Genomic DNA, 19993 nt, shown 5'->3' on the forward strand with positions numbered 1-19993 from the left:
CCTCCCAAAGGTCCTTGGACACTGGGACTTGGCTGTCTCCTCTGGTCCATCTGCACTGCCCTGGTTCATGCCTTTCTGCTCCTTGTAGGCCTCTTTTCCTCTTTTGCCCATATTTCTCCCCACCCCAGAGAGGGCATTCTAAAGTGCAGATCACATTTGTCTCTACTCTCCTTAAAACTTTCAGGAACTTTCAGTTCCTGAAATACACGGTAAAACCTGGGTTCCTCCAAGGCACCCAAAGCTTCCATCACTTTGCACTTCCCACCTCTCCAGCCTCATCTGCCACCACTCCTTGCCTTCAGTATCCCGAGGTCGTAGCCTCCAGCACAGTTGCCACCTTCACAGCCGAGTCTTCGTCCTCACGGATTTCCTCTGCCTGGTACATCATCACTGTCTTCTTCATTTGGCTTCTCCCTCAGACAGTCCTGGCATCCTCTTCCCCCAGAGCCTTTCCCTACCAACCTTCTGCCCTCCAAAACCTTCATGTTCCCTCAGCGACTTGGGTACATCACTCAGCATTTTAGACATTTCAGCAAAATCCCTCTGCCTAGACCTCTGTGCCCTGTTCACCAAGCTCGAAGCCCCTGAAGGCAGGAAGTGGAGGGACTACCCCTCTCAGCCGCTAGCACGGCTTCTAGAATGGAGCATTGTGACAAAGTAGGAAAGCAGGAAGTACTTGTTGGAATGTACTGACCCTACCCCTTTCTCCTCTCCTGCCCACCCTGACTTCTTCCCCAACCGCAGGTGTGCTATTTGCGCAGAAACCTGTGGTCCACCTCCTGGCAGGATCTGCCCCCCAGAGCATCGGCAGCAGCGCCAGCAGCAGCAGCAGCTCTCACTGCTCACCAAGTCCTACCTCATCCCGGGGCACCCCCAGTGCAGAGCCCTCCACCAGCTGGTCACTCTGACAGGCAAGACCCAGCGTCCCACTCCCCACTCTCATGTCGAGAGTGGGAGGAAGTTGATGCACAGAATTTACCTCATCTCACGGAGCCCGCGTCGAACACCATTTGACCAAACTTTGAGGGTTTGGACGTGTCTGTCTGTCCAGGCTCCATTCAGGTCCTGCTATACTCTGGGAGCAGGGAGGGGCTGGAGGGGCATGACAGGGCAGCGTTGTCCAATCAGGGATTGTCCTGGAGAACTGGGCAGGGGTCTGCAGGTGGCCAGCGTGCTCCACAATTCCCAGGCCACCTCCCGTCCCGGGGCACAGTGTATCGACAATCTGTAAGCCAACACAAGGCCCTCCATGACCCCTTCCCTTTAATTTATTTCCCTTCCCCTGCCTTCTGCCATGATCCCAGGGTCACTGGTCTCTTCCCCTCATCAATCCCTGACTTTTCAACCCCCAGCGCAGGGCTGCTAGGAGCCAAGAGCATGCCTCTGTGGCCCTTCTCTGCTGAGCATGGGGTGGCCCTCCCAGCCCGCCTTGACTGCCACCTTTGGTTCCTGGGGTATGGGTTCTTCAAATTCACATGCTGACTTGGCCCTCAGGGCCCCATCTTCCCTCTTTTAATGGTCCCAAGAGAGAGCACATGAGGTCAGCGTGAAGGCCCTGGGGCCTCCTGCGCATCTGCTGAGGGGTAGGAAGAGCCTTGGCACCAACTTTACACGGACCCCTTTCTGAACCTCCCAAACCTCATGCTCCCTATTCCCCCTTTTGGCCAGCTCTCCCAAGAACAGCCCACTGTCCCTTGGGCCCACTCCTCTCATGGGGCCTTCTCGGTCCCCACCTCCCCCAAACCTGCCGGTGTCAGGTTCATTGAAATACCTCAGATTTGTAATTGTTGATGTTTGATTCTTCAGGAAGTATTTGCATCTCTGAAATCTTTTTTATATGTTTTTTCTGACTTTTTTTTTTTAAGATTTTTATTATTGTTGTAGCACCAAAGAAATTAAAACAGATCACCCCTAAAGCCAACCAAATGATTTCGTACCCAGCCTCTCTGTCCCTTTCCTTAGACCCCAGTGAGGAGGCAGGGGAAGCAGGCAGGAGAGGTGACTCAGGGATCATGGTGGCGGGGAAGGAGGTGGAACGAGAGACCCGTTTCCTGCCAGAGCAGGGCTTGTCGCAGACTCCTGCCCCAGGCTCACCAGGGTGGGGGCAGGACATCTCCCCTTCTCTCAACATTCCCACCTCAGGACACAAACAGGCTGTGAAGGCCTTGGTCCTTGCTGGCCTTGCTGGAAGTCGAGCTGCCCGGCGAATGAGGAGGTGCCGAGAGCACTCCACCTCTCCTCCTGGACCCCGAGGTGGAGCAGCTTACTCCTGTGTTGTGAAGAAAAGGCGATTCTTGCCCAAGGCTCATCTCTCAACCTAGTAAGCCCTGAAATGTTCAGAATACCTTACTGTGATGCCGTAGGGCTGTGATGGTGGTAGATCCCCCCAGCACGAGCCCAAGGCACAGCTAACATTGAATCCTGCCTGGGAAAGGAAAATCAAAAGCTTTCACACAAATCAGATACCTCAGCCTGTTTAAGCTGCACCTCTGCTGGATGGCCTCTTCTCTCTACCCCCTCCCGCAGACCCCTCTCCCACACACACGCACGCACACACGCGCACGCCCTCACAGCCCCAGCTGTAGGGCCTCAGGCCTCGGGTACCAGGCAAGCGCGGGGCATGGGAAGAGGAAAGGCATCTGGGACCTGGGGCCGGGGGAGGCCTGGTGGCCTGGCCCTGGGCCCACTTGACAGTGTCTAGACATTTGGCCAGTGCGTCTTTCTCAGGGGTTTGGTCTTGGGGGGTGGACTCTTCCCATCCAGAGGACACAGGCACAGCACACGGCGTCTTTGTGGTCATGGGGTCCCTCCCCTTTCCCCAGGCAGCTGGCCCAGCCTCATCCTCTGAGTGAAGCCTCGCTGCCTCAAGGACAGCATCAGGGTTTCAGCCAGAAAGCTCGAGGGTGGGGGTACCCTGAGAATGGGGCCCTGGCCCAGGAGGGGCTCTCCCTGCAGGGGCTGTCCTGAAGGGCGTGTGGTAGGCAGTGGGCCGGCAGCTCTGTCCCCGCCCCCCTCCCCATTTCATGTATTCTAACCAGGAAAAATGTGATAGCACATGGGTAGCCTAGGCAGTGGATAAATACCTCAGACGTCTTCTTGCAGCAAGTGTCTGTATATGTTGTGGTTATTTTCTATTTTACACGTTCTTGAATGTTTATATTTCAATAAACCTCTACCTCTTCACATAAGCAGGACTCTCTCAGCTGCTTTCAGTGGCTCTTCCATTGGATGGTAAAGGGAGAGGTGAGATCCTTCTGAGTAAAACAGGACTGACTGAACTGCTCCTCTGAGCCTCCAGGGTTTCCTGAACCTTGACCCCTTCACCGCTTACCCAAAGTGCTCACTCCACTGCTGCCTTCTCTTCTGTACTAGCAGGGTGCTCTGGCATTGTCTGATCACCAAAACTCCAAGGATATCACATCCGTGTCCTGGCAGGCACAGGGCCAGGGATCCTGTCCTCAATTTAGCAAGCCCTTTTTGAGCTCTTATGTGCCAACACAAGAGGACACAACAAACAATAAGTCATGGCCCCTCCACTTCCGGAGCTCAAGATACTCTGGAAGATGGATACAATTATTTAGATAAAAACTGGTTATATACAATACAGCATGCCTGGGGCCCTAAATAGTAGGCTACTGGTGAGCAGATGGAAGCTGGAGCGGTTCTCTCAGGAACCTCTGCAAGGTTTCCCAGAAGGGGTGACATTTAAGCTGGAAGAACCAGAGTTTGCTGCCAATTGGAGAAATGAAAGAAAAATGACATGCAGTGGCATCAATGGACCTGACATGGAGAACCAACCAGTGCCTGGGTTCGGTGGGTGGGAACTGGAAAAAAGTGAGGGCAGCTTTGGGCGGGGGGGTAATAACTTGACTGTGAAACTACCAAATATTGAACCCTGATGTGTACCAGGTGCTGTTCTAAGTTCTTTATATGAATTAACTCATTTCATCTTCAAAATATTTGTGAGGCAGGACTATTATCCTTATTTTATAGATGAGAGGACTGAGGCACGGAGAGGTCGAGTAACTAGCTCACTGCTGAAATGCTATTCCCCGGCTGCAGAGCCCAGAGTGTGCTCCTTACCACAATTGCTAAGCACTCTGTAGATGTTGCTCACACTTACTACCCGCCCCCAGTCCTATGAGATGGTTATTTTGTTCGTGTTACAAATGAAGTAACTGAAGAAGAGAAACTTTAAGAAAGGTCCCGAATGTAGAGTTGATGGCAGGTCTGGCGTTGTACTCCCAAGCCGGTGCCCTTAACCTGTGCCCTGTGTGTCTCCCTTCAGAGAGGGGCTGAGGCAACCCGGCGCCATGACCAGAGGGAGCAGAGGGTCCAGGGCATGCTGGGTTTTCCCCGGGTCTCTGCTCGCCCTCCTGAGCCCAGCTGCGGGGTCGCCAAGAGGCTCTTGGCGGTGCCAAATCCTCGGCCCCAGTGAAGAAAAGATGCCCGCATGACCTCCCCTCCCACCTGACTGGCCAGGGTCAGGTCACGTGCCCTCCCACAACCAATGAAAGCGAGGGAACAGCACAACTGGATGACTACTGGACGAATTGCACGGGGCGGAGGAGTCTCCTCCCCTCCCAACCAGACTGCACAGGTTTCTGCCAGGAAAGGGCCTGTGGGTCTCTGAAACCTGAGTGGAGATCACGGCAGGAAAGGAGAGGGGAGGTGGTGAGGGAGGGGGCTTAGAGGCTTTAGAAGCCCACCGGAGGGAAGGGGAGGAGGACTGGCTGCGTGGCAGAGATAGGAAGAGTTGGGGCCCTTGGCTGAGGTTGGAGACAGGCATGACCCCTCCCCACCCTGGGAGCTTGGCTTTAGGGGCAGACAGGAAGGCCACGGGGTGAGTGGAGTGGGCAATTTAGACAAGCAGGTGGATGTAGGGCCATGTGTGAGGGACACAAAACAGGAGCTGGTGGCTGAGGCCAGGGCCCCCGATGGTACTGAGAGACAGGCTGGTTGAAGGTGGCTGGCCAGGAGCAGCATTTGGGGATGTTTAGGGCTCATGGTTGAGCAGGTAACAAAAGCCACTCAGGCCAATGTACACAGAGAGGAGAGGGATTTATTCTCTGACCCCTGAGTGGATGTTGTGTTGGCCTCAGGGAGGACCTGGAACCCAGGAAGCTTTGCCCGTGGAGGGCATTCCCATCCCTCTGCAGACCAGCATACTCTGCTGCCCAGACACAGGACAAGGTGAGACGGCCACCCAATTTCAAGTTTCCATCTTCCCCATCACGAGAACCCCTGGGCTGGACTAAGATCTCTTCACCCCTACTTCACTTTCTGGGAACTGTCTGCTCCACTCACCCTCACAGAAACCCAGCTTTTTCCAGGTGGTGAAAGGGCAGTTGACAGTTCTCAAGTTTTGTCTGTCTACTCCTCAGCACTGGAGAAACTACCCTCTTGTCCCAAGACTAGTGATCCCAGGAAAGGCCCTTTGGTCTAGTTTGGCTCATGACGGGGCCATGTGAGAACGTGGCAGCCCCCACAGCAGTCCCTGCACGGCAGGGAGGGCACGGCAGTCCCTGCACGGCAGGGAGGGCAGAGAACATTGTGCAGAAGATGAGCTGATAAAACATCCGAAGTGTCCTTCCCTCCACGGCGGGACAGCGCCCTCATCTGCAAAACTGCTTGAGTTAAGGCCATAGAGGAAAGGGGTGTTGAGTGAGTTGAGGAGGGTGCCAGGGGCACGGGCTTGGGTGCCAGAGTTCTTTGGGGGCAGGAAGCAACCAACAGAGAGGAGAGGAAAGTTCTGGCTAAGGATGGCCAAACGGCCTGAAGGACAATGTCAACCCTAGGCTGGCCTTGCCTGTGGCTGCTAAGGATGGCCAAGCTGTCAAGCTCAGAATAGTCCACCTTTGGGGAACTATTCAGAAGATGAGGGCTAAGCTGCTGTTAGTGACCTAGGACACATTACTTCCCTTCTCTGGGTAGTTTCCTTGTCTGAAAGTGAGGCTATAGTGTAATCTGAGGCATCATGAATAAGAGCAAACGGGCTTAAAGCCCAGTGCCCAAGGCCTTCACCAGTGAGCCAGAGGCCCGGCGAGCGAGGGGCCAGCCCAGCCCCACAGGCACCCCAGCGCCACCACTGGCCACTCCTGCCCAGCTCTGCTCCCAGCTGCTGGGTCCTCTGGGCCCAAGGGCCAGGAACCTTGTTGGCAATGTTGTGCCAGCAAGGCCTCTTACTGTAGCTGCCAGCCCCTGGCCCCACGCTGGACAGAGACCCTGGCCTTGGGGGCTAAGGGTGTGGCCAAGGGACCTTCCCCGTCCCTACGGAGTCCTTGTCCAGCACTGGTTCCCTGAGGCCTTCCAGCTCGACTTCTACGTGCTGGGACTTGCCGGCTCTCCGGGTGGGCAAGGGCCCGACCGCCGTCTCCTGTGTGCGAGGCGGTGAACCTGGGCCGCCGCCTCCACACCGCCTTCCTTCCCCAGCCTGGCTGCTCCCCCTGGAGGAGCTGCTCTCCTCTGTGGCTCCAAGGCTGTGGCTGAGATCTGGAGGCAGATGAGGCTGACATCAGGGAGGGCCAGGGACCAATGTGCGGGGTAGCTCTAGCTCAGTCCAGGGAGAGGGAGGCCAGCTCAGGAGGCCACTTAAAGCCAGCGAAGGCCCAAGCTAGAAGGACCCTTCGAGCCGCCTCCTTCCACCTGCCCAACTTGCAGGTGGGCAGACCAAGGCACAGAGCCGGGCGGCTGGTTCTGCAGAAAGGCAGGGGTTGCCCTCCCACCCCTCTGGAGAGCCCCCAGGCCCTACCTTCCGCAGCTGAGAGGTGGCCAGAGGCGCCTGTCCAGCAGGCGCCGGAGCCCACATTGCTTGGAGTTGCTCCACCTTCTGCTGCCTGAGGACACGGTTCTCAGCCTGAACTCTAATAATAGAGTCTCCCAAGGACCCCAGCACCTCTGACCCCCTTCCCTAGGGCTCTCAAGGAGAAGCCAGGGCAGAAGACAGGCGCCCCCACCCCATCTAGCTCTTCCATGCAGGACCTCCAGTTGAGGACCTGGGTCAGAATGAAGCAGAAGTAAGGACTCCGCCTAACAGGACCCCAGCAGAGGGGACAATTGAAGCAGGCACTGTGCCAGGTGCCTTCTCATGTAGCCTGCACATCAGTCCCCTGAGGTGGGTGCTGTCATCTCCGTTCCACAGATCAGGAGACTGAAGCTGAGAGAAGGCAGGGCTGCCCCGGCTCAGCCAGGACTCCTCAGCTCGGAAGGCCCCTCCCCTGCCACCCGTCACCCCAGACCCCGCCTGCTTCTTCCCGTGTTCCCCTCTTCAGCGAGAAGGCAGAGAGGAGCTACGTCAGGCCCCAGGCGTGGCGTGTCCCCAGCCTGCGGTCCAGCCCTGTCCTCCCCACCCACCCCAGGGAAGGAGAAGGCTTTCTGCCAGCCTGTCCCAAAATGCCCGCCCCTCCCACCCCAGGTCCTCAGGTGAAGAGCCGTGGGGTCTGGTGAAGGTCTCTGGGAGGGAGGGTGGGCGTTTCTCCTCCCAGAGCTCCTCAGGCCCACCCCCTCCCATGACGGTCCTCACTCCTCCACCAGCTCCAGCTCCACAGTCCTCAGCTGCTGCTCCAGGCTCTGCCTCTCAAGGTGGCTCTCTGCCAGCTTGGGAGGGGGGGGCACGTTTCCCAGGCCTGAGCCCTCCCTGTCCCCTCCAGGCCCCCAGTGCTCAGCTGGGCCTGGGGCGGGGGCACTGAGGGCTCTAAAGGAACTTGACCGAGCCTGGGGAGGGGAAGGTCGCCAGTCACCATGAGCACCGGGGACCGGGCATGGAGCAACCTGTGGGCCCTCCCCGGCCACGCAGGCCTGGCAGAGGCGCAGGGTGCGGAGCACCTGGTTCTGGGCAGACTCGAGGGCCCGCTGCTGAGCCTCCAGCTCCGAGTCCCGAGCTCTCAGCACGTCCCAGACCTTCTCCAGCTCCGCGCGCATCTGGGCCAGCTCCCGGCGCACCTCCTGCAGGGAAGTCTGAGGAGGGATGGGGCCGGGACTCCCAGCTGCGTCTGGTGCTTCCGGTGCTTCCCCAAGGACGTCGCCCCACCTCGGCGTTCCAGCTCCGTTCTCACAGGGGCCTTCTGGGACTGCCTTGACCCAGACAAGGGGCCACGATGGGGGTCTCTCAGGTGCTGGGAGAGGCTGGTAGAACAGCTTTGGGGGACAGGGAGCAAGATGGGCTCCTCCTCCCCCTCCAAACTGAACAGGTGATTAAATACGCTTCCAGAAGCCTCCGTCCTTCACGTACCTCTTTCCTTTTATCCCTGAATCCAAAAACACTGCTGGGTGAGAGTCCCTCAGGCGCCCTGTCTGTCTGGACTGCCAGCCCGAGAGCTCCCTGCGCACAGACCCGGGTGTCCTCTCTCCAGACCAGGGCAGGGCTTCCTCCCTTCTGTCTCCCTGGACAGGGCTGGGCCCACTTGGTCCCTGAAACACTTGCTTTGCATCGACTGGTGGATCTGCCCTGCCAAGGGCTGAGAATCTGGGCCCCTCCCCCGACCGCCGCACGATGGCAGGAGCAGGAGCGAAGCAGCCTGGGCTCCTGGCACCGGGGCATCTACGCTCAGCTTTTGGCCCTCAGTGGAGACGCCCGGTCCTGACTCACTGGTTCACACACCTTGCTGCCAAGCCCCCGCCCCGGGCTCAGGCCCTACCTTCACCTCTCCACTCCGCCTCAGGCTCAGCTCCTCCAGGTCCTGGAAATGCAGGTCCAATGTGGCCTCAGAGGGCAGATCCACATGGCAGAGGGACACCAGAGCTGCATCCTCTGCCTGCCAGCTCCCCCTCCAGCCGCAGGCCCCAGCTTGATCTCAGGGAGGGCCACCGCTCTCCAAGGCCATCTCTCACCTCTGGTGGTGGCCGTGGCAGCTGCACCCCAGCCTGTCCCTGAGCTCTCCCCTCAGCCGCTGGCAGAGCTGGCCCTGGAGACTCCGGCTCCCCTGCAGGCCTCCACTCTGGCAGCTCTTGGGGGCTGGGAGAACGAGAGGCTGTGGGGGCAAGGCGGGGAGAGCGGGACTCTGCCCCCTCCTCCCCAGCCCACCCCTGACCCCGGCTCTGAGTACTTTAGCTTCCCAAGGCGGGTGAGCCACTCAGCTGGGACGCCGGCTCAGTTCTCTACAATTCCCCACCTACCCGGGGCTGGAGAGACGATGGCCCAGTGGCGGTGACCCAACAAGCTGAACAGGGTCATGGGGTCACTGAGTGTCAGAACTCCTGAGTCCATCTAACACAATCCCCGTGGACAGGTGGGAGCCTGAGCCCCAGAGGCGGTGAGGGGCTTGGCCAGTCCGCGGCAGAGCTGGGAGCAGAACCCGTGCTCTGGGGAAGGCTGATGGCCCAGGGGGCATTTCACAGCGGCCTCGCCCACAGGCTAGGAGGCTTGGCCAATGCCCACTCAGGGCGGAAGCCAGCCTGGTGCCCAGAGAGAAGCCAAGCCTGACTCAGACCTCCCCAGGGGTGTTGGCAGGGGGGTGGGTGGGGATGGAGCCCACCTTCCACTCACAGACTCTGGGCGCCGGCCTGGGGTCTCCGCAGGGCTGTGTGCCTATGGAAGAGGCAGGGGCTATGACTTGGGAGCCTCTGGCTGCCCTCCCTTCTGGGCTGGGTGGTCAAGTTGTCATGTCCTTGCATTTGGGGTGTGGGCAGGGCCAGGCCACACTGACAAAAGGGCACCTGACCCTTGACCCTGGGACCTGGCACCACAGTTTCCAGTACCAGGTGCACAGGACATCCAGCTCCTGCCAGCTGGCCCCCAGCTCACCCTGGAGTGTGAGGCCCTCGTCCACTGGTGGGCAGGCAGGCACCTTAGCCTAAGGAGTTCCACATCCCTGGGTCTCAGCCCTCGGGTACCGCAGAGGCCAGAGTAGAAGTGGCCCCATTATACAGAGGGGGAAGCTGAAGCCCTTGGGTGAAGAGGCTGGTGACTGTGGCAGAGCCTGGGCCACCCACCTTTTTCTACTGACCCCTGTCTCCTGGATTGGAGAGGGCACTGGGGCATCAGGAGGAGCTCCTTGGGACCTCGACCCCAGGTGGGCCCACCTGCCCCTCCCCAGGCAGCCCCCAGCTCTTCCCTACCTCCCAGCCCTGTGTCTCAGCAGCCATCAGGTCATTCTTCTCCTCCAGAGCCTGCACCCTGCTCCTGGCCCTGGCCGGGGAGGGGCAGTGGGGGGTGGATTGCACCCCACCTGAGAGGAACCCCCCACTCTCTCATGCTTGTGGACACCCCACACGGCTCTTGGGTTTGGGCCTGCATGGAGGAGCCCGATCACCAGTCCGGACCCTGGCCTGGCCGGTGCTCCACTGTGGGGGGTGCACTAGGTGCAGGGGGCTCACTGGTGCCCACGCCCACTCACGGCCATTCTTCCCATGGACACTCCTGCCTCTCTGTAGCTGTGTCAGGGTCCTGGGGTCAAATGGGGAGAAAAAGCAGATAGGGAGCCCCTGGGTCCTCCCAAGGTAGATCCCAAGTCACCCCCAAACCACCCAACAGGGAAGGAGGAAGAAGCAAGTCGTGGGGGCGGGGTGCATGAGCTGTGACAGCCCATGTGACAGCTCTCTGGCCACCCAAGGACCCTGTTAGAGGGGAGCCGTCTCCTTCAAGCAGCCACACCTGCCGTGGCTGGACTGGAGCAGCTCACATTTCATAAATGCATGCCAGGTGCCCAGGGCAGCGCTCAGCCCCTTCCTTACATGCTTGTCAGGGAATTGTTACTGTTCTCCTTTTACAAATGAGGCCCAGAGAAGTGAAATAATTTGCCAGGGTCACACAGCAAGTAAATTGTGGAGCCAGGACTTAAACCCAACATTCTACCTCCTGAGCCCACCACCTTAATCACTAATTTGGGGGTAGTGAAGACCGCTGAGCCCAAGGTTAAAGACAAGACAGGCAGAAACCGCCTGAGGTAGAGACCCAGAGGGAGGGCCTGGGTGGGAGGAGCTGGCCGCCGGGGCTGGGCCTGGAGGTGGAGTGTGCAGGAGGCCGGCTCACCCCCGCGGGCGGCTGTCCACGGAGCTGCGGCTTCGGCGGGCCCCTCTCCAGCTGCTGCCCCATCTTCCTGCTGGGACGGTGTTGCTGTGAGCTTGACCAGTGGGCCACTCCCCACCAGAACCCCTCCCTCACGCCCAGGACCCAGGGCCCGGGGCACCCACCTGCTCACAGAAGCCCTTGGCCCAGCTGAGTCCTGGGCTGGCCTCTGGGGGGCCTGGGGAGAGAGGAGAAATGGTCCTGGGCAGCCCCTGGGGGACGAGGGCCTGGAAAGTCCTGGAGCTGCAGCCCAAATCAGCACCAGTTTGCGTGTTATTTGCACGTTGTTTGCAAATGACTTCCCAAGTGCCGGGGACCTGAATTCTCCCAGGGGGCCCAGCCCACCCCGCCCCGTCACTCTCTGCCCTCCCTTCTCGCTGACCTGGGCCACAGCAGGCCCAACTGGACCTACCCACACCCCCTTTTGAAAAATCTCGTCCTTCCAGGCCCGGAGACTATTCTCTGACCCTCAAAGGTCTAGTTTGAGAAACAGACAAAAACTGAGACTTCATTCTGTACAAATGTCACACAGTTGGAGAATGGCAATGCAAATCGGCTTTCTGGAGGAACTAACGGCCCCTTGGGAGCACAGCGCTGGACCTCACTGATTTAGACCAACTCTGCTTTCATAGATGGGGAGATGAGCCTCTCCCATCCCTTCCAGCTCACCAGATGAGCCTCAAGACGGATGGGCCTGGCTCCCAGCCCAGCTCCTCCCAACCGTCTCACTGGTCCCTGTGAGTGCTTGTGGGTGTGCACATCAGACACGGGGGCATGTGTCTCTGGGAGTGGGTGACGCGGGTCTTGGCGTGTGTGTACAGTGCCTCTACACGCGTGTCTGCACGTGCACACGCACCTCTGCCCAGGAGATTACGGAAGGAGGCTCCCCAGGGGGAGGCCGTGGCCAAGCTTCAGTTGAAGTCCAGGTGGACAGGGACGGCCCATTTCGCCCCTCACAGCCACCCCCTCACCCACTCTGCTTCTCATTTGGGTCAGGGACTATTTACAATGCCCCGCCCCCGGGGGCTGCGCACCTGCTGTTTCCACGGTCCCCCAGAAACGCTCTTCATTCCCTCGCTCCTCCTGGTAAATGCCTGCTCATCTTCCAGTGAGGGTTCAGAGGCTCAGAAACCCCCTATCTGGGGAGGACTTTTCTAACTGCCACCCACCCCCAGCTCCCATAATGCCTCTCCCATCACCAGCCACAATGAATTGTCATTGCCAGCGCAATGACTGTGTACCTCCAAACTATAAGTTTTTTAGGAGGGGCAAAGGCTGGTCTGAGCTGACTTGGGTTCTGTGCACAGAAGAGGGCCTGGCATATAGTAGGTGCTCAATAAATGGCTGCTGACTGAATGGATAAATGGAACAGGAGGAGGAGGAGGCAGGAGAAAAGAAGTATAGGCTAAAGCGAGGAGACATCCACAGAAGGGGAAAGAAGTTGACTTGCAGTAGGAAAGATAGGAAGTGGGAGAGGGAGAATGGGGAGGATGGAGTTGTGGGAAGGGAATGCCCACCTGGGGAGGCCAGACCCCACCCTGCCTCTGGAGCCTCTGCAGTTCCTCCTCTTTAAATTTCAGGGCAACGGCCACCTGGTGCCGGCGTGCCTTCCAGTACTCAGCGGCCTCTGCATGCAGCCGGGGGTGTGAGTCTCCTGCTTCCAGCTCCCTCCTGAGGGTCACTGGTACCTCCTGGACCTGGGGTGTGCTGGGAGATATGGGGCAGTCTGGGCATAGCTTAGACCCAGCTCTTTGCAATGATTTCTTTCCAAGTTGAATAGATGTCCTTGCCAGGTCTTGTTGTGGGTGGAGGGCAGGGCAGAGGCTCCTCCTTCATGGCTCCTTGTCCTGGACACCCCCACACCCAAGCACCCTGAAGTGAGCCCAGCACCTAAGGGCCTCTGCCTCCCCTCAGCCAGTCCCTGGGCCGGCAGGAGGGGCTCAGCCATGCGGAGGGGAGACAGGGCTCCTTGAGGCTGAGAGATTTCCCACATGCCCCCCCAACGGTGCCAGAATGTGTCAACCAGGAGTATGGATACCCAGGGACGGGCGTCTGCTTTGGCTGTGTGATTCAGGATTTGAGGCTCCGGGCCACTGCCCCTCACCCAGTGGTGACAGAGGCAGGCCCGCTGCCGGCAGGGCCATCCACCCCGTGTGACGGCAGGGCACCTACCCAGCCTAGCTTGGACACTCTGAGGGGGAGCCCGAGCAGTCACCTACCAGGCCTCCTGGCCTGGGGCCACCCCCAGTGCTGCCAGCAGCACCGACTTCTCCCCCAGCAGCCGGGCCCGCTCTGCCTCCAGGGCCTGCCCGCGGCTCCTCCACGCCATCTGCTCTCCCTGCAGAAGCTGCAGCTGCTCCCGGAAGGCCCCGAGCTGCTGATGGCTCTGGCCCAGCTCTTCCACGAGTCTCTTGTTCACCTGGAAAGACCCCCACCCCGCCACCCGGAGTCATGGCTTGGCCTCACCGGGCTGGGATGTGTTCACCCAGGCTGGCCCCCCAGGCCTTTGCCCGCGCTGGCCCGCCTCCCCAAGCCCCTGGCCACCTTCGCCCACAGCGGCTTCTCCCAAGTCCAGACCAAAAGGTCCCATTTACGTGACCGTTGTGTGAACGATGATCTCTGCAGTTGTGCTGAGTGCAGCAGCCCTGGAGGCAGCTCAAAGCTGACCCCCTGGTCCTTCTCTTTTCCACCGTGTCCCTTCAGGTCCTCGCCCAGCCTTGGAATCTCCCAAGGGCAGGGCCCAGGTTCCCCTGCGAGTCCACACTCTGACACAGGTGGGCACAGCCTGACTCAGGGAGGTCTGGTCCCTGTGGGGCTGAACCCTGCCAGCTGCCCTGACCCACCTGGGTGACCACTGCCAGTTGCTCCTGCAGGAAGGCTGTGTCCTGAGGCTGGGCCGGGGCCTCAGCCGCCCCCACAGAGGCTCCAGCTGAGTCTTGCAGCACCTGCGCCCCATCCCCATCCCAGCGCTGTTCCTGGACCTGCAAGCCTGGTACCAGCTCCTGCAGAGACACTCAGTCCAGAACCCAGGGCCCCTTCCCTGCCAGGCCACACGGGTGGTCTTGACAGACCCTGGCTGCCTCAAAGGACTGACTGCAGCCCTGACTTATGACCCTGAGCAAGCTCTTCCCTGCCCTCTGGCCTCAGTTTCCCACCTGTAACGGGAGAGGAGTGGGGCAGATGACCTTGGGGGTGGAGTAGGGTACACTGCCCCGTCCCTTCTCAGCCCCTACTCTGCTAATGCAGCCCAGGAAAGGAAGCGTAGGCCAGGGCCGAAGGTGTGGCAAGGTCAGTGCTCAGGCCTGTCACTCACCACCCCCACCTGGAGGGGACCTCTGGGATAGCCCTACCCTCAAGGTGGGCTCTGGGCCAAAGCGCTGTTGGCTCATCTGGTCCAAACACCGCCAGGCTCTTTCCACCTCCGCCTGCAGCAGCAGGATCCTGGGGGCGGAGAGGGCTGTCCGCCTGCCCTCGACCACTGCGCCCCCCGCTCCCATCTTCCAGCACCCCTCACCTCTCTTCTATGGCCTGGCCTGCACTCCTCCAGTCCTCCAGTCCCTGGGGTCCCTGCAGCGGGCGCCTCTCCTGCTCCAGGCAGGCCAGGGAACATTCCAGCTGCTGGAGGGAAGGCTAAAGGCAGCACCCCCACCCACCCTGGTGGCCCCGGTCCAAGGCAGCGTCTGTGGCCTCTGATAAAGCAGGTCCCCCAGCATGGCCTGTGCTTGGCTTGTACACAAGGGACTGTGCTCCACGGCTCTGAGAGGCTGCCCAGCCCTTATCCCTGCAGGCTCCGAGACTCATCGCCTCTCCACCCAGGTGCTGCTGGCATCAGAGCTGCGCCCAGCAAAAGGATCAGGGCCACTGTCGCGTCATGCTACAGAGGGGGCAGGTATGAGGAGGCAGGTTGTCGGCTGAGACCCCAGGGTCACCCCAGCCCTGGTACGGGGCAGTGGCTCCAGGAGGGTTAAGCGTGGGCTGAGACACACGGGACACTAAAGATTTGGGTACCCAGGCCATCGGAGGGTGGCTCTGACCGCACCTGCCTATGGGGCAAGGGATGCTGACTTCCCCACGGAGCCTCTGCTTACGGAGCCTCTGCTTGCCGAGCCTCCTTTCCCTCTCTGGACACGTCTTCTTTCAACAGGGGCGACTGGGTTTCTAAGGACATTTTCCAGCCCACTGAGCTAAAACCATTCCCTCCCCCAACCTTCCCCCAGGGACACCTTCTCTTCAACGGGTGCCCCCAGCCGCACCCTGCCCCCTCCAGGGGCTGCCATCCACAGAGACGACACTGATCCGTGCAGCAGCCCGACTGGGTATTCCACTCTCTTGTTTTTTTTAATTGAAAGAAATGATATGTTTTAAAATTTTCACTGTGGCTCAACTCCCCTCTTTCTCCCTACATACCCCAGACCCCGACAAGGCTTCTTGCTGAGAACATGGCACCTGTGGCATGCCGGCGCTCCCAGCCTGGTGAGGAGACCCTGTCAGCCAGGGCCCGCCTGGAGGCCTCAGAGAAGCCAGAAGGCCAGGGGCAGAGGCCGTGCGCCTTACCTTCTGCTTCTGAGCCAGCAGCTCACTCTGGGCCCGGCTGAGGCCCAGCTTGTGCTCCCGCCTCTGCAGCACCTGTGCCTGCTCAGACAGGGCCTCCAGGGCCACCCGCAGACGGCCAGCCAGCTCAGCCCGCTGCCGCCTGCTTTCCGCCAGCTGCACCCGCAGGGCCCTCTCTGACCACTTCCAGTCCCTCTGGGGGGCCCTATCTGGGTATCTGGCAGGGAGAAGGGAGGTAGGCTGCAGCCAGGGCCTCAGGGGCCTGCTGTGCCCCCCTTCCTCACACTCACCTGCACCCCTCAGTGGGGCTCGGTGGAAAGGCATCACCAAATGTCCATATGTGACAGGAGGGCCAGGGAGAGCAGGGGGAACCAGGCACCGGATCCATAGGTTCTACCTCAGTGGGCTCTGAGAGCGGGCAGGCTGGAGACACTGGAGCTGGGCAGCCCTGCCCTCCCGGGCACCCGCCTCTGACGCCCCTCCTCGGATGTGGAAAGCCTGGGGGTGAACAGGCACTTAGACCTTCCAAACTCTTGGCCCAGGATTCTTTTTGGATATTTGGGCATGAAAAAATACTCTGCCTCAATCCCACTAAAATGATTCTTTCAATTTTCCATGAGCTGTGGGTGCTGACAAAGGGCTAGGCCACTTACTGAACAAATATGATATCATTTAACCCTTGCAGGTATCCAGTTTGGGGATGTAGAACTGAAACTCAGAAGGGCAAAGTCGCTGCAGAACTGGGGATCCTACCCGGTCTGCTGGCACCAAAGCCCGCCTTCCCCTACCCCTGCTGCCCCACTCTGCTGCCCCTCCAGGTGTGGGGTCTGCAGATGGCAGGGGTCAGGGAAATATTTGGGGTCACCACAGTTTAGGAAAAGTTTTAATTAACTTTACTGTAGAAGTGTGGAAATGTATAGAGTTGATGGTAACATGTTATAGTGAGCAACCATTGGTTTATAAATGGGAATGTGACTGGAAAAGGGTAGTCTAGGGATGTAAATGTCAATTGAAAGAAAGCTAGAGAATATTCTAGGGACTGAATAACACAGCAAACCCAGAGGTGAATGAGAATTGTGGTTGTTGGTACAGATGCAAGTTGGTACAAATCAAGTTCCTGTTCTGGAACCTCTCTGGGTTCCAGAGCTTCAGCTGTCAGAGGGGGGCCCTGACCCCCGTGTCCCACCAGCTTGGTGTGGGAGCTCATGGGGCAGACAGGGCTGCTCAGCTAGTACTGCTCCCCCCACTTCTCCTCATGCCCACCCTCCCCACCTCTGGGGTCTGAGTCCTACCACTGCCCTCACCCCTCTTCCCCCACTACTGGGCACCAGGCACCTGGGCCTTTGAGGGCACAGTTAGTGTGAGGCCTGGTTCTGGAAAGCCGTGTCCACCTGAGGAGAGGGGAGCACTGGGCTGAGCTCCTCCCGCCCCCACCCTGACTGGCCAACTCTTCACATTCCCAAATCTGCTGCCCCCTCAGGCTGGCACCACCAGCCACCAGGTCCTCCCTGCTAGACACCTGACTCCAGGCCCCGGTTCCTGCAGCCCCCTCCTGAGGTGTCTCCCCACATCCCACCACCACACGGGCCTCTCCACAGTGGACCATGGGGACTGGCCTGGCCTTCACTGAGAACCTGCCCTCTGCTTGGCTTGGTTCCAGAGCAGCTCACCGGGAGGTGGTTGACTCGGAGACCAGCCCAGGGGACAGCAGAGCTAATGAGCGCTTGAACTGCGGGGGCCTGGAAGGCTTCTACTTCCAGGGGAAGTGACACTGGGGCTGTGACTTGAGGGTGAATTAACTGTCCCCAGAGAAGGCAGAGATGGATGCAGGGGACAGAAGAGAGAGCAGGGGCAGCAGGACCAGAAGGGGATCAGAGCAGTGGTTGCCTGGAGGGCAGGGCCGGACTCTAAAGAGGGGCTGTGGGGCCCGTGGCTGTGGGAGGGGTGCAGGGCAGGGACACTTCCTGGGCACCCTTGCGTCCTGCTCCCACCTGTACCCATGAAGAAAGGACTCCCTGGGTGCAGGGGTTGAGAAAAGGACTTGGGCTCCAGGGGTGGGGGGATGATGGGAAGCAAGCCTCCTCTGGGGTGGCCGCCTTCCTGCACCCCTCCTGAGCTCCCAGGAGTTGCCAGGGTCTCCTGGCAGGTGCCAGGCAGCCAGTGAGTACAGGAGGAACGGCCTGGGGCTGTCGGGATGGGGTGGGAGTTACTCATTTTGCACCTAAGGGTAGATCTTTTTCCAAGTGCCCATCTGACATTCTCATTTTCTTCTCGATGTTAGTGCTTTTAGGAAGAAAGAGACAGAATGAAAGTCTGATGAGGAAATCTCAGGCACAGTAGCTTTCTGGCTGCAGAACTGGGAAAGGGTGAGAGGGCTCTTAGTTACTGGAAGACACAGCCCCCTGGCTTCTGGAAGACGGGAGGCTGGGGGGAGATGGCTCATCTCAGTGGTTGGGTCTGACTTACCCCTTGGAGCCTAGCCCAGGGCGGGGCTGGGGACTGGAGCCTGGCTGAGGGCCTCTGCCTTTCGAAGCCGCTGGCCCCACTCAGGCCTGGCTCCCAGGAGCCATGGAAACGGCGGGCAACACGGCTGGTGGGAGGAGACGCCACAGAGTCCTCCCACCTCGCCTGAGTGGATGAAACCCGGGGGATGACGCCTGGCTGGCGGGGCCACGGCCACAGAACCAGGCAGGACTGCGATTCAGGGCACCTGGGAATTATTTACACCCCGCGCCCCGCGCAGGAGCAAGGTTGCAGGACCTGGGGGTGGGACCGCCGGGCTCTGGGTCTTTTACCGCACACTCAAAGCAGCTCCTACAGCCCTATCCTGGGTGAAGGGGTGCGGGGAGAGCAAGTGCATTGATCGGAATGCAGTGGAGCAGGCGTCCCGCGCTTACTTCGGGCGGCGGGGATGGAGCCCTTCCTCCTGCCGTGCCGTCAGACACCCGTTTAAGGGAAGGCCAGAGGCGGAAGACCAGAAGGCCGCAGCTCCGGGCGGGGCACGGGAGGGTGACCGGTCCTCCTGAGCGGGCGAGGCCTGGACAGGGGGGCTGCCGGGCTGCCCGCCTCCTCCCCGCCCCCTGCGGGGCTGGGGAACCCCGGGCCGCCCCGCGGGACGCTGGTAGGGCGCGGGGCGAGGCTTGCGGGGCCACCCCGCTCGGCTTGCTCGGCCGGACGGGCACGGGTTCCCAGGCCCCGCGTGGCGTCGGGGCAATTAAGGACCGCTCCCTCCAGCTTTGCGGCGCGACGCCAGCCAGAGCCCGGGCGTGGAGACGCCACACCCTGACCGGACAGGGCTGCGTGCACGCTCACAAGCCGGGAGGTCGCGCCAAGGACCCCCACCTCCTTTTTCTCATCTGGAAAATGGGTCTTCGTCATCCCGCCAGGACAAAGCACTGGACAGATGGCGGGAGGGGTCTTTGTGGTCCCACACTCGCGGCTCCTGCAAAGGGGGGGGGGGGGGTGTTGAGTGACTCGTAGCAGAAAAGGCCAATGGGGATGTATTAATAGAGAAACAACTTCTTATTCCAGCCATGGAAGAACTTGTACCGTTGATACAAAGGCAGTGGCTGCTAGAGGTTCTGAGGGGAGGGAGAGGGAAGAATAAGTGCAACACGGGAGCATTTTTGAGACATTCGAATTGTCCTGCATGACGCTGCAATGATGGATACCGGCCATTTATACATTTGTCAAAATCCATAAAATTTGTGTGGAGCAAAGTGTAGACTATAATGTAAGCTATAGACCCATGGTTAGTAGCAATCCTTCAATGTGTTCCTCAACTAACAAACGTGCCACACCAAGGATGTTAACGTATGAAAGCGTGGGAGGGGGAGGGGTGTATATGGGACTCCTCTATATTTTAATGTAACATTTATGTAATCCAAAACTTCTTTAGAAATTTTTTTATCTTTTCTGTTTAAAAAGAGAAAATGTTGGCCAGTAGCAAGACGCTCAGAGGGTGCTCAAAGAACCCTTTTCACCCAAGACCCCGGCACCTCCAAGAGACCCACTCACGTGGCTCTCGAGTTTCTTCCCAGAAAGTCTTCTGCGTGCAGATCTGAGCTTGGGCAGACCGACAGGGTTTCAAGCCCCAACTCAGGGAGTATTGTTTCTTTTGCTTCTTTCCGGTCACCGGGAGTCGCGACCCCAGCCTCTGCGCCTCGACGTCGGTCATCTTCGGCGCCCTCTTGGGATCGGGGGCGGAGGGGCGTGTTTAACCCAGCCCCGCCGAGGCGGCTCCGCTCGCCCCGTTCACGGTTCCAACGGGGAAACAAGGAGCGTCCTCTCCGCGCACAGGGGAGAGGTCGGCGGCCACGCGCGGGCCGGGGCCCCACCCTGCGGAGCAGCCCGCAGGCGCGGATCGCGCACCTGGCGGCTCGGGGGGGCTTACGTGCGCCGCGACGCGGTAGGAGGCGGCCCGCGGCGGGAGACGCC

The 19993-nt window shown here is 59.7% G+C and overlaps 2 protein-coding genes across 7 annotated transcripts in view; one reads left to right on the forward strand and one right to left on the reverse strand.

The window, feature by feature from the left end:
• Positions 1 to 3188, forward strand: part of ARID3B (AT-rich interaction domain 3B) — a 68210-nt gene extending 65022 nt beyond the window's left edge. The window contains exon 9 of the mRNA XM_004476632.5: positions 745 to 3188. Coding sequence (XP_004476689.1) covers positions 745 to 908 — 164 coding nt within the window. The 3' untranslated portion in view covers positions 909 to 3188. The remainder of the gene's footprint in view (positions 1 to 744) is intronic.
• A 1854-nt stretch (positions 3189 to 5042) lies between these two features.
• Positions 5043 to 19958, reverse strand: LOC101429923 (coiled-coil domain-containing protein 88B). Of its 6 annotated transcripts, none has more exons than XM_058294488.1 (20): positions 19574 to 19958; positions 18023 to 18998; positions 15847 to 16054; positions 15560 to 15773; positions 14520 to 14623; positions 14356 to 14446; positions 13849 to 14007; positions 13225 to 13424; positions 12523 to 12712; positions 11131 to 11183; positions 10970 to 11036; positions 10335 to 10384; positions 10057 to 10126; positions 9474 to 9526; positions 8830 to 8953; positions 8637 to 8678; positions 8231 to 8320; positions 7825 to 8136; positions 6752 to 6836; positions 5043 to 6492 (listed from the first exon to the last, which is right to left on the reverse strand). In XM_058294488.1, the coding sequence occupies exons 3-20, from the start codon at positions 15942 to 15944 to the stop codon at positions 6239 to 6241; spliced, it is 2256 nt and encodes a 751-aa protein (XP_058150471.1). In that variant the 5' UTR covers positions 15945 to 16054; positions 18023 to 18998; positions 19574 to 19958; the 3' UTR covers positions 5043 to 6238. The 6 variants fall into 6 exon arrangements, with proteins under 6 accessions (XP_058150471.1, XP_058150474.1, XP_058150472.1 ...); XM_058294491.1 differs by having other exon boundaries at positions 7825 to 7944; positions 10970 to 11039; XM_058294489.1 differs by having other exon boundaries at positions 7825 to 8073; positions 10970 to 11039.
• Positions 19959 to 19993: the final 35 nt, after the last annotated feature.

The sequence above is a fragment of the Dasypus novemcinctus genome, chromosome 3, assembly GCF_030445035.2.
Source record: "Dasypus novemcinctus isolate mDasNov1 chromosome 3, mDasNov1.1.hap2, whole genome shotgun sequence".
Taxonomy (NCBI): domain Eukaryota; kingdom Metazoa; phylum Chordata; class Mammalia; order Cingulata; family Dasypodidae; genus Dasypus; species Dasypus novemcinctus.

What these genes read in the sequence shown, in the direction of transcription:
- LOC101429923 (XM_058294486.1), bottom strand. Translation starts at nt 15,944, where the DNA reads ATGGATCCGGTGCCTGGTTCCCCCTGCTCTCCCTGGCCCTCCTGTCAC. An exon ending in TGCTGGCTCAGAAGCAGAAG is followed by an intron (nt 14,624 to 15,559) that starts GTAAGGCGCACG and finishes CCTTCCCTCCAG; the next exon opens with CAGCTGGAATGTTCCCTGGC. An exon ending in CCAGAGTCTGTGAGTGGAAG is followed by an intron (nt 8,954 to 9,473) that starts GTGGGCTCCATC and finishes TCGTTCTCCCAG; the next exon opens with CCCCCAAGAGCTGCCAGAGT.